Consider the following 12,413-nt stretch of genomic DNA (forward strand, 5'->3'; position numbering starts at 1 on the left):
GTTAAAATCCCTACCAGTGGGTAATGCTAAACAACAAGGAAAGGAGGAGGGAATGGGCCTTCAGCTCCTGAACCAGCCTGGTGGCCTCAAGGTCCGCAGCCCGCCTGGATCCCTAACGCTCAGGCGGGCCTCCACGGCCGGCTCCCAGCAAAGCAGGGTCCTGAGAATTTGGAGGAAGTGATTCAGGGCGGCTGTCTCTGCCAGGGTGTGCGCTGCTCCCACGGCGCCCTGAGGGCTCTCCCTCCACCCAGGCCTCTTCTCGGTTGGGGAGTCTAGAAAGAGGTGGGAAAGGTCCTCGCCCTCCTGCATCCTCCAATCCAGCTGGAATAATCTAGCCTCCAGCCTCCACTGGGTGCCAAATCGGTCATCAACATCACAACCCACCCCCCCACCTCCAGGTGCCCCCTCCCTCCCTTTGCTTGGGTCTCTGCTCCCCAGTCCCTTTCCCCAAAGAGGCCTCCCCTTCCAGCCATCCTAGCTAAAACAGCCCCATCCCACTCTCCTAGCCCTTATCACTCCCGGCCTATGGGCTGCCTTCCCAACAAAACGGAGTCCAGAGCAGCTCCACAGGGCAGGGGCTTGATCTTCTCCTTTGCTGTAGTCCAAGGTCAGGGAGGGATCCCAGCACCTCTAAAAAAAATTGGGACCGGCTGGGCACAGTGGCTCACGCCCATAATCTCAGCACTCTGGGAGGCTGAGGCAGGAGGCTTGCTTGAGCCCAGGAGTTTGAGACCAGCCTAGACAACATCTCTACAAAATTTTAAAAATTAGCCAGGCGTGGTGGTGGTACACCTGTAGTCCCAGCAGCACTTTGGGAGGCTGAGGGGGGAGGATCACTTGAGCCCAGGAGTTTGAGACCAGCCTAGACTATATAGTGAGACCCTGCCTCTATGAAAAATTTAAAAAATTATCTAGCCATGGAGGTGCACACCTGTATTTCCAGCTACTCATGAGGCTGAGGTGGGAGGATGACCTGAGGCCAGGAGTTTAAGGCTATAGTGACTGTGACCATGACACTGCATTCCAGCCTGAGGGGCAGATTTAGATCCATCTCTAAAAGAAAATAAGTTAAAAAAGAATACATGAATTTTATGTCATCACTTTCTAACTTTTTTTGTTTAATGTCTTGTACATTTCCATCCATATTATATGTGTATATGTTAACATATATTAATGATCATATTTACAGACCTAATATATCTCATTATGTGCAACATATAATGTACTTAGGTAGAGCTGCTTGAGAGATTTGAGCATATATCTCTCTTTCTCCATACACAGAGGGTGCCAAAAAAATGTATACACATTTCAAGAAAGGAAGAAAGCCGCATTAAAATTCTAGTACCCAATCTATACCTGCCTGTCACATGGTGATGCTAGCATTTGAGAGAATGTCATACATACATTGCTACCTTAATTCAATTTAACTTCAAAAACTTATACATAGATAACATCTCTTAAAATGTGTATACATTGTTTGGCACTCCTGGTATATATAGTATAGCTATGTAAAATTTTACCTTAATGTGTAGCTAAAAAAAGAAAAACACTGGCTGGGTGGAACGTGAGGTTGTGCTCAATCCAAGCCCCAGCCTGTGATGCATGCATTCCTCATCTTAAAACGAGGAATTTGAAGCCCACAGAGGTCATAAAGCTCACCGGGGGGCAAGCTGGGAAGAAGATTTAGCAGGGCCAGGTCAGGGTTTGTCTGGAGCATAGAGGCCACGGCAACCTTTACATTCATGTGACCCTCCACAAGGGAAGGGAATCAAACACAGGAAAAGTCCTCTGCTCCGAGGAAAGAGAGAGACCTTGAACTTCGTGTCACCCCGTGGCATGGCCGCCTCACTCTAATCACACTGTCTTTCCTCCAGGAAATCGTGAAAAACCCAGAATTCATTCTTGGAGGGGCCACCAGGACTGACATCTGCCAGGGGGAGCTTGGTGAGTGTGCCGGCCCGGAGACGGCAACGAGGGCGGGAACCCGCAAGATGGGAGGGCCACAGCCTCACCGGGTCCCTGGAACTGAGTACAGGTGCTGGGGCACAGCACTGGTATCACCCCTGCTCCACCCTCCCCAAACCTTCAGCCTTCCTCCTCTATTTGGGGCCTGGTGTCCAACACCCCTTGCACGCTGGTTCTTTTGGAGGCAGACACACCAGTGGTCTGGGGTGCACAGCCGAGGAGTTCACAGAGACAGTGACACCGGCGTGTTGGTCGGACTCTCCAACACTGTGACAGGGGCCTACACCTGCACACAAGAGCTTGGTCGCCTGCCACACCCCCTCCTGCACACACAGTGCCTGGCTTCAACCTGCCAACCACCTGCCTGATGTCACAGCTGAGGAACTGGAGGCTGGGGACAGCTAAGTAATTTATCCAAGGTCATGGCATTCAGGGTTGAGCCCAGACCATCTGGCTGCGGAGGCTTTGCTCCTAACCAATATGCATGATACCTCTCAGGGGAAGGCCTCCCCCTGCCCCCTAGCAACCTAATCTCCCTCCTGCAATTGACCAGAGTGTGTCCCCAAGCCAGCCACATTGAGTCCTGCATGTTAGGGTATAATCCAATTGGACTGGATTTACTTTCATTCTATCTATGACAAAAAGTGAGAGACCCCCTTAAAACACACACACACACACACACACACACACCAGAAATCAGCCAGGAGAGCAAACCACTGCAAGCCTGTGCAGACAGCAAATTATTTATAGTTGAGGTTACCACTGGGGTCTGATGGTTCAGGCAGGCCACGCTGGAAATTCCACACTGAGTCACCGGGCTACCCTGAATACAGAATCCAAAAGTCACAAGCCTAGGTCGATGATGGTTAAGCAAATAGATTAAAAAGATGGAAAGGGAGACACATCAAAATAGTCGACAGATGACAGGAAAGGAGGGGGGTCTCAACAGATATGTGAATAGATGACAGGTAGGTAGGTAGGCAGAGAATAGCTAATAGCTGGCAAACAGAAAATAGACGCTAAGCAATGACATACAGGGGGACAGGAGGGTAACTAGATGGATGATGGCTGAGTGGATAAGAGGTTTGGTGGATGACGGATGACAGAACGGTAGCTGATCTTTGAACAAGAGTTGGAACATGCAGGTACGCTGGGCGGGTCCACTTAGGGGTGGACTTTTCCAGCCAAACACAGACAGAAAATACGGTATTTGAGGACTCAAAACCTGCATATCAGAGCGCTGACTTTGTAGAGGCAGCTTCCACAGAGCCTTCAGCAGGACTTGAGTACGTACAGATCTGGCGACAGATTCTTGGACTCAGTCCCCCACATATGGCCAGGAGTGACTAGACATATTCTAGGCCCAACTTCGACTTTCCAACTAGCTCACACTCAAGTGATCTTCCTTTACTGAGGCTGAGGCTTCTCGGGGCTATTCCTACCTTTCCCTCTGCCCCCGCCCCGCCTCCCCTCGCCCCAGCCCACAGTCCTCCATTGCTATGCAATGGAAAATCATTGGGCCAGATTGCTCGTTTTTCAGAGTGTTGGCTCGTCACTTTGGTGTAAACGTGTATTTTGAATTACAACCTAATATTTAATCTTGGTCAGATGGTTGGTTCTAAATATTATTTTGTAGCACTTTCATGACACCCAAATACTATACCTAGCATATATATATGGGTTATGAAGGATAATAATAAAGTGAGCAGCAATGAGCTGTTGCCAACCACCCCAAGAGCTAGGACATCCACAGCGCCGTGCAGGCACCTCCACCAGCGTCCCCTGAAGGACATTGTCCAGCTAGCCAGCAGCACACCGATCCAAAGAGGGCACTTCTCCTGGGCCGGCCCCCTGACTGCCCAGGCCCAGCAGCAAGAAAAGCAATTCTGTCTCATTGAGGTTTTTTCCTTTCTTTTAAGTTGTAGACCTAATGTTGCTTCTGAATCTTCCCCCCCAAAAGCTCAGAGCATTTCTGGCTGAATCTGTTAGACTCCAACTGGCTTGGCTGCCTGCGAGCTGAGGGTGGACAACCATGTCTGTGTGTGTTTGGTGTGGCACGGCACCTGCCAGCCAGGGGGGAACTTGATACAGTTTGCTAAACAAATGGTCCTGCAGTCTCCGGCCAGGTCACTGCCCACTGGCGTTCCCCAAAGCTGTCCCAAGGCTCCCAAAGACTAGCTGATATGTTAAAAACCTGTTCTCTATGGGACACAAGGAGTGGCATGTGTCCCACTGGCAACATTCTTGGGAGAATCAGAAACAGAACGATTCTAAAGTCACTGGGTACCACCAGAAGGGGTCGTAGGCTTACAATGCCCCACGTCCAGTGGCGAACAGGACTTTCCAGAAATGTGAATCCGAGGAAACCAAGCTGAGTTCAACGAGGTCTTAGGTTCTGATGGCGTTGGTGTTGTCAACCGAATAAGTGTAGAATGAGTATCAGATATACAGATACTCCCAAATATCTGCTCGTGCAAATTTCACAGGCAGCATTGGAGATGCTGGCACACACAAGACCTCGAGTCCATCGCCAGTACAGGCCAAGGAATGCTTCTGGGAGTCTGGCAGACACAGATGCAGGGCTGTTTGATGTCTGGCTTCACTGCTTAGTTTTCTCTGGGTGTGTGCCAACATGAAGACACAGCTGGGGAACGCAGTACCTCAGTCAGCGCATCCTGAAAATGCAGGATAATTTAAAGCACATGGAGCCACCGCTCCCTGTAACTCAGCTGAACCTGGCTGGAGAGATGCCTCAGCTCCAGAGATGTGCTCCCCAGACCCACTGGGGTTATTTCTGACCCCCCTCCCACCCTGAAGTACCACAGAGCCACGTCCCGCCCAGCCCACGCGGACACCGAGGGCAGTCTGCACCCTTGGTCCATTGGGAGGAAAGCGTGGAGCTTCACAAGCTGACACACGGTGGAGCCCGTTTTCTGGCCCCCTTGTAAGAGCATCCCGTGACAGTGCCGAGAAGGCGGCAGCTGGGTATGACAGACTGGGCAGGACAACAGCAGGCTGAAAGGGAGGACAGAGGTGTCTTGATTGTATTCTGTCTGATGTTAAGCAAGGAGAAAACATGTGGCCACATCGGGAACGCCCCACCTCCCCTTCTGGCATCGAGGTTTGCTATTTGCCGCGAATTAGCCATGAAAGCTGCGATTTATGGCTTTCATTTGCAGGAGACTGCTGGCTATTAGCCGCCATCGCCTCCCTCACACTGAATCAAAAAGCGCTGGCCAGAGTCATCCCCCAGGACCAAAGTTTTGGGCCTGATTATGCTGGGATATTCCATTTCCAGGTAAGGGGGACCCTGGGCTGGTGGGCTTGCCTCTCTGGGGCCCGGCATGGCGGCGGGTGCATCTTTATGCTGCTGGGAACACTGAGAAAAATATGGCTGTGTCTGTGTGACAGCGACGGTGCCAAGTCATGCTGAAACCGTGCCTTGTCATGGAATAGTGTCTAAATGTGGCAGAAGCTCATGACAGGCCCTGCATGGTGAATGCTTGCACAAGGTACACACGCTAAAACCTTAGGTGACGTTTTGGCTAATCAGTAGGCCCAAATGTCAAGGGGTTAAGGGCATTTCTTTTTTTTTTTTGAGTTGGAGTCTCACTCTGTCACCCAGCCTGGAGTGCAGTGGCCGCTCCCGGCCACCGCAGCCTCGACCTGCTGGGCATCGGCGATCCTTCCGCCTCAGCCTTCCAAGTAGTCGGAACTACAGGCATGTGCTACCATGCCCAGCTAATTTTTTTGATTTACTGTAGAGACGAGGTCTCGCCAAGTTGCCCAGGCAGATCTCAAACCCGCAGGCTCAGGCAATCCACTCACCTCGACCTCCCAAAGTACTGGGATGTCAGGTTGAGCCACCGAGCCCAGCCCTGGATGACTTCTTATAAGCAGAGAGGTGTCCCTCATGGAAGAAATGTAAATTTGGAGGCCTTGAGGGAGTTTAAGAAATAAAAACAGAAAAACACAGGCAACATCTGCTGGCGTCCAGCCCACGACGAGGCGCACAGGGGCGAGGCTTGCTTTGGGCGACTTTGCTTCCGGCTCCCTCACTCCACCTTCTTCCTGCTCTCTCCTCCATCCCAGCTCTTTTATGGGGCTCCACCAGATACTGAAGCTGGCCCCTTGCGCTGACTTAGGTGGGTGGCCTCGGGCAGTTTTCTTAGTGACACTGAGCCTTCATACCCTGATCTGAAAACGGAGAGACAGGCAGTGACCTGTGGGCTTCCTGGAACAAAATGGGCTCACACCAAGGAGCTGGCATGGTGCCAGGCACAAAGTGGCACTCCTTTACCTTCTGCCCCAGCATTGTCACCTTCTGCTTGGGACTAGCCCTGTCCCTTCTATCCCTGAGGCCCAGTGTACCTCAGATAAACCAGCACACCCTCTGGTCTAGAACCAGCAGCACAGACGTCTTCCAAAGCAAAGATGGCAAGCAGGCAGCATGTAGCATCGGGGGTTCTCTCCTCTCCCGGCAGTCAGGCCTCCAGGGCCAGCTGGGAACACGGCCTCCTGGGGGCCTGGGGGAACTCTTCCCCTGCTCTCCCAGGCACCTGCCACCCTCCTGATACCGCAGCATTGGCTTCGTGGTGCCCCAGCCTCCGGCCCATTCCTGGCCCTTTGGACACGTCAGGGTGCAGGATTGGGGGTATTTAAACTCACCACCAGCTGATCCCGGGCTCCCCAAGGGAACAGCGTCTCCCTCCCCTAGAATGTCCCAGCTGGGAGGGGACTTGGCCATCCGCTGACCCAGGCCCCTCACTTGACCCTGGGAACACTGAGTCCCGAGGTGGGGAAGTGATTGATCCAAAGCCACAAAACACTAAGGGGCAGAAACAGGCCGAGAACCCAGGAGTTCTAGCTCCAGGTCGAGTCCCTGCGCAGCAGATGGGTCTGGCCCAGCGGAGCCTGTCGGTCCCGTGCTGGCAATCCCCCCACTCCCCTCCTCAGCATCCTGGGGAGCGGAGGACTGGAAATAAACCCTGCCTCCTTCAAGACCCTCTGGGTCCCTCAGCCGCTGCACCGTGTGTGGGTGCCGGGAGGTAAGCAGAGCCCTCTGGACCGGTGCACCCGCCTTTCCTGACTCGAGCCTCTAGGCCCCCTGAGCCACCCCCTCAAGGAAGGCCAGGCCTGATCCCTCCCCAGCCCCGCTCAGGAAGCCCAAGCCCCAGGCCTGGACTTTAAACACCTGTCCCCACTGCGCCTCTGCTCGACTGGAAGCCCCGAGAGCCTGAAGTGACCATGTCAGGAGGCGACATGCCCAGAGGAAGTCCCGCTTGGGAGTCCAGGGAAGGTTGGCAGCAGGAATCTTCTTATACACACACACACGTGTGCGCGCGCGCACACAGACACACACACACACACACACACGACACGCACATGCCCCAGCTGGCCAAGTCTGACTGGGACTGAGTCACCGCTGCAGAAGACACTCAGGATGCCACAGACAAGCTGTCAATGAGGGGATCCCGGAGCCACGGCCCCTGCCCTCCTCTCTGCCCTTGCCTTTTGTCTTCCTCTTCAAGGTTCCCTTAGAATCTTTGGGGTCAACTGACCCAGAGGGAATGGGAGGAGGCAGGTTGCTTCAGAGCACAAAAAGCACAGAGGAACCAGCATGATCCTGGACTCGTTCCCACCTCCCCTCTCGTTCCCTGCGGACCACACGTGAGCTCACACACATGCATACGTGCACTCAGACAACAATGTGTGTGCACTTGCAGGCACACACTCGCACACATGCGAGCAAACACGTGCTTGCGCACAGGCAATGTGTGAATGAACGTGGACAATGCACACACAGGCGCACGCCTGTGCAGCCTTGTATGTATGTGTGCACCGGCATTCACACAGGTCCACACTCCCCTCACAGCTCCACCCCCTGCACGCAGGGCACGCCGAGGCCGCCTGCCTCTGTCTACATGAACGGTCAACAGATCCGTCTTAGGGGCCCCGTCTGTGGGCGAGGAGGGATTAGAGGCCCGGGAATGTGGGAGCCAGACCCTGAACCCATGCGGGAGAGGGTAGGGAGCTGGACTCACAAGAGCAGACCCAACCCCACACCACCACCCTCCCCGCCCCGCCAAAAAAGGTGTTCAGGGGAAGAAGAAAAGTGAATGCAGACCACGGCAGTGTCACCATGTGACTCCTGGGCTGCTTCCCCCACTCTGACGGGCTGACCCTGCGTCTCCAAGCTGACGTCAGTGTGAGTGGAAGGCGCGGCCACAGCCTGGTGGACACGGTCCCATCATGGAACCCTCGTGTGATCAGAAGACTCTAAGGGCAGTTGGTCAGAGGTGGGGGAAGCTGCAGGATAAACACTTCCAGACGGAGCCCGGGCCTCCCTCCCGCGTGACTGATGCCATCATTCCCGTCTCCATCCGGGCCACAGTTCTGGCAGCACAGCGAGTGGCTGGACGTGGTGATCGACGACCGGCTGCCCACCTTCAGGGACCGCTTGGTTTTCCTCCACTCTGCCGACCACAACGAGTTCTGGAGCGCCTTGCTGGAGAAAGCCTATGCCAAGTGAGTGCCGGCTTCCCCCAGTTCCGGGGGCCTCTGTCCCAGGACAGGCCATGGGGTGCATGCGGAGCGGGAAGGCGGAGGTGACGGGTGGCCGGGGGAGCTTGGCAGGGCCTGCCTGCCTGGGCTTCCGGCAGAGTTGCCGTGGAAATGGAGCTGCCAGAACAATTTCCCGTCGGGGCCTAGTTGGCTAGGCGTGTCCCCTTCGCCGCCCGAGCCACAAACCTGGCCCTTGGGAGAGCTGGGAGGGCAAGGAAGGGGCAACTCTGGCCATGTCAACAGCACTGGGTGCGTCAGACCCCCTGCCAGACCCTGGCGTGGTTCCGGCGCCGGGACTGGTACCCACATGGATGTGGACACATCAGTTGTTCCCCCGACAGGGCGCCCTCTTTTGGAGAATTGTTGTCAAACAGGCATGACGTGAAATTTGCCATTTAAATCATTGTGGTTCGGTGGCGTGAAGTACGTTCACACCCTTGTTCGTTCCTCACCATTGTCCATCTCCAGAACTTTCTCACTTTGCAGAGTTGAAACTCTGACCCCACTCACCAATTCCCAGCTCTCCCTAGTCCCCAGACAACACCATGCTACTTTCTGTAGGTTCTGTTTTCTATTATTTGACTTGTCTAGGCGTCTTGTATAGGTGAAGTCGAGACATCCATTTTTAATCACCAGCAAAATGGCCTCGGTTCCCTCAGGCTTTCAATTTCCAGCCCACTGGATTTTCAGCAAAAGGTCACAGCAGCTTAAATTCAGTCCTCAGATGGTGACAGAACTCATGGCAGTCACACTCAGGTTCAGCCTGAAGCTTTGAGCCAAGGGAATCCTGTTTAGAGACAAGCAAGGATGGTCTTCCTTCTGTTTCCAAGTGGAGACTTAAAGTGGCAAAATCAAGTGACGACGTACAGTGCAGTTAAATTAATCCTCAAATCATCAGGACAGAATTAAAGTCATCAAAGAAGAAACAAAACACCTCCTCCCGTCCAGGCCTGTGAAAACACCTTTAGGGCTGCCAGCAGGCTTGAGGTGAGCCAAGAAAGTGCAGGTACAGTAAGTGCAACCTAAGCCCAAAGCCCAAGCAGGCTTGAGGTGAGCCAAGAAACACTCTTTCCAGGTACAGTAAGTGCAACCTAAGCCCAGCTCTGCCCCTTGGTGAGTGCCCCAATCACCAGATGCAAAAAGGCAAGAGAAACGACTTTCATTTAGCTTCTAAGTATGAGCAATGACACACACACATTCTTACCACAAACAAAGAAAATCTTTATTTTAGAGTCATTTAAAAAAGGCCAAACATGGTTGGGAGAGCGCCTCACCAAAAAGGAAGTACAAGTGGTGTGACGATTCATTTTATGTCAACTTGACAGGGCTAAGGGGTGTCCAGACAGCTGGCGAAACATGATCTCTTGTGCCTGGGAGGATGTTTCTGGAAGAGATGAGCATTTGAATCAGTTGACTGAATGCAGGAGATGCACCCTCACCCATGTGGGTGGGCATTATCCGGTCTACTGAAGGGCCAAATGAAACAAAAAGATCCAGGAACGGAGAATTCACAGTGAATTCACACTCTCTGCTGGAGTTGGGACATCTCTATTTTTTGTGCCTTGGAAATTGGAGTTCCTGCCTCTCAAGCCTTTGGTCTCTGACTGGGACGTACAGCGTCAAGCCCCTTGTTCCTCTCAGGTCATCGGACTCGGGGTGAACCATACCACGAGGTTTCCCGGTTCTCAGCTCGCAGATGGCAGAATGGAAGATTTCTTGGCCTCCATGACCATGTGAACCTGTGGCTGTGATACATTTCCCTTCATACATATCCGTATATATTGTCGGGAGGCTCCCGACTAATACAGATGGCAAATAAGCCTATGAGCAGATGCTCAACATCCTTTGCCATTTGCAAGTGGCAAATGAGAACAACAGTGAAGTACCACTACACGCCTACAGCACCAACGCTGGGGAGGACGTGGAGCCACAGGAATACTCATCGAGTGCTGTTGGGAATGCAAAGCGGTTCGGTCCGTTTGGAAGACAATGTGGCAGTTTCTTACAAAGCTAAGCATGGTCTTAACCTATGAGCTGACAATCGCACTCCTTGGTATTTGCCCAACATTAGTGGGGTCGAAATTTACATCCGCACAAACACCTGCATGTGAATGCTCTGGCACTGTCACCCACAGTTGCCAAACCAGAAAGGACCAAGATTCCCTCCACAATGAATAGCTAGACCAGCTGTAGCACACCCAGACAGTGGAGTGCTATTCAATGAGAAGAAAAAATGGAGGATCTTAAGTGCATATTGCCAAGAAATAAAGCCCATCTGAAAGGCCACATCGTGTACAACTCCAATTATAGGACATTATACGGAAAGGTAAAACTATGGTGATGGTAGGAAGACCACTGGTTGCCAGGTTTGGAGGAAGGAGAGTGGAGCCCGGGGGCTGTTTTCAAGGCAGTGACACTGTTCTGTAATGGTGAGTACATGACTGTCTGCGTCTGTCAAACCCACAGAACTTTACAGCACAAAGAGCGAAACTTAATGTATGCAAAGTTAAAAAAAAATTAGAAGGGTAGGGGACTCCCAGAATGGAATGCAACCTGTCATGAAGCACTCTAACTGAAGGGATGGGAGAAAGATGCCGACCTCCATAACTCTGGAAATGAGTGGCGCCTGTAAGACCAAGGGCAAGAGACATCGTACACGAACGCCACGCTCCAGCTGATAAAGCTGTTTCTCACAGGGGTGCAGCAGGCGATCCTGATCAATTGCACGTGTGCACTGGATCCATCAGTCAAGTGAATGGGTGGCGGGTGGGAGCCAGGCTTCCCACCGCTGGGGTGGGAGGTCACAGACAGGCAAGGGAGGAGGCCAGAGTGATCATGTGGTAACTGGATTTGGAGATACCAGGCTGGACTTAGGATCCTCTTAATGGAGACAGTTACTCACAGATACGTGTACATAGGCGTGGGTGACGTAAACATGTGTATCTCCTAGTTTTGCCAGCTGAAAGGACATAGAAATAATGACAGTCCTGTAGCAAAAAGCACACCTACCTCCTCAAGTCTTAGTTTCTAAGTTCATTCTCCAGTTAAAGGAGCCAAAGCTGCTTGGAGATAAGACTGCCTCTAAGACTGGGGCAGGAAATACAACACCTGAGGCTAGAGCATCTTGTAGTGCCAGAAAGTGGGACACCACACACACACACACACACACACACACACACACACACATACACAGATGGGGTTACGTCCAAGGTACACAGGAGATGACTGGACGAGCTCCAAACAGACAAAGCACAATTCAACCAGCAAAATAAATAAGGCAGGACTGAATTATAAACCCAAGCGGAAAATGGCTAGCAGCGAGTCCATACTGAGTTAAATAAACGATTGAGTCAGTACATGGCAAGAAGAGAGACATTCCCAGGAAGAATCATTCCAAATAAATGGTGCACATATTCCATCCAGAGGGTCCAGGCTGGAAAGGGAGGGGAGCAGACCCTGCAGGGGAAGCCTGACACACGCTGCCTTAGCAGGCAGTCATGGCCAACATCAGCAGCGGCAAGGCGTGTGGAGAGCGTGTGCCTCTGACCCGACGGGATGAGGAGGGCACTCTGCCTCCGTGTATTCCTCATCCACACCGATGTCCCTAGTCTTTCTTTAAAAATTTTAATTTAAAAAAGTTACAGACATATAATAATGGTACGTATTTATGGAATGCGTGTGACATTTTGTTATAAGCATATAGTGTGTAATTATCAAATTGGGGTCATTGGAAATATTCGTCACTTCAAGCATTTACCATTTCTTTAGTCAGCCCTCATCTTTTTAAAATTGTTTTTCAGCCGGGCTCGGTGGCTCAGCCTGTAATCCCATGCCTTTGGGAGGCTGAGGTGAGTGGATGGCCTGAGCCCGCGGGGTCGAGACCC

General features: G+C 52.4%; 1 protein-coding gene across 3 annotated transcripts in view; it reads left to right on the plus strand.

Annotated features, from left to right (window-relative positions):
* Positions 1 to 12,413, plus strand: part of CAPN9 (calpain 9) — a 62,187-nt gene that overhangs the window by 11,995 nt on the left and 37,779 nt on the right. For 2 of the 3 annotated variants that reach the window (XM_008074357.1, XM_008074358.2), the window contains exons 2-4: positions 1,875 to 1,944; positions 5,145 to 5,263; positions 8,360 to 8,493. In XM_008074357.1, coding sequence (XP_008072548.1) covers positions 1,875 to 1,944; positions 5,145 to 5,263; positions 8,360 to 8,493 — 323 coding nt within the window. The remainder of the gene's footprint in view (positions 1 to 1,874; positions 1,945 to 5,144; positions 5,264 to 8,359; positions 8,494 to 12,413) is intronic. The other variant, XM_008074359.2, reaches the window with a different exon arrangement.

The sequence above is a fragment of the Carlito syrichta genome, unplaced genomic scaffold (assembly GCF_000164805.1).
Source record: "Carlito syrichta isolate Samal-C Ts95f unplaced genomic scaffold, Tarsius_syrichta-2.0.1 Scaffold316408, whole genome shotgun sequence".
NCBI lineage: Eukaryota > Metazoa > Chordata > Mammalia > Primates > Tarsiidae > Carlito > Carlito syrichta.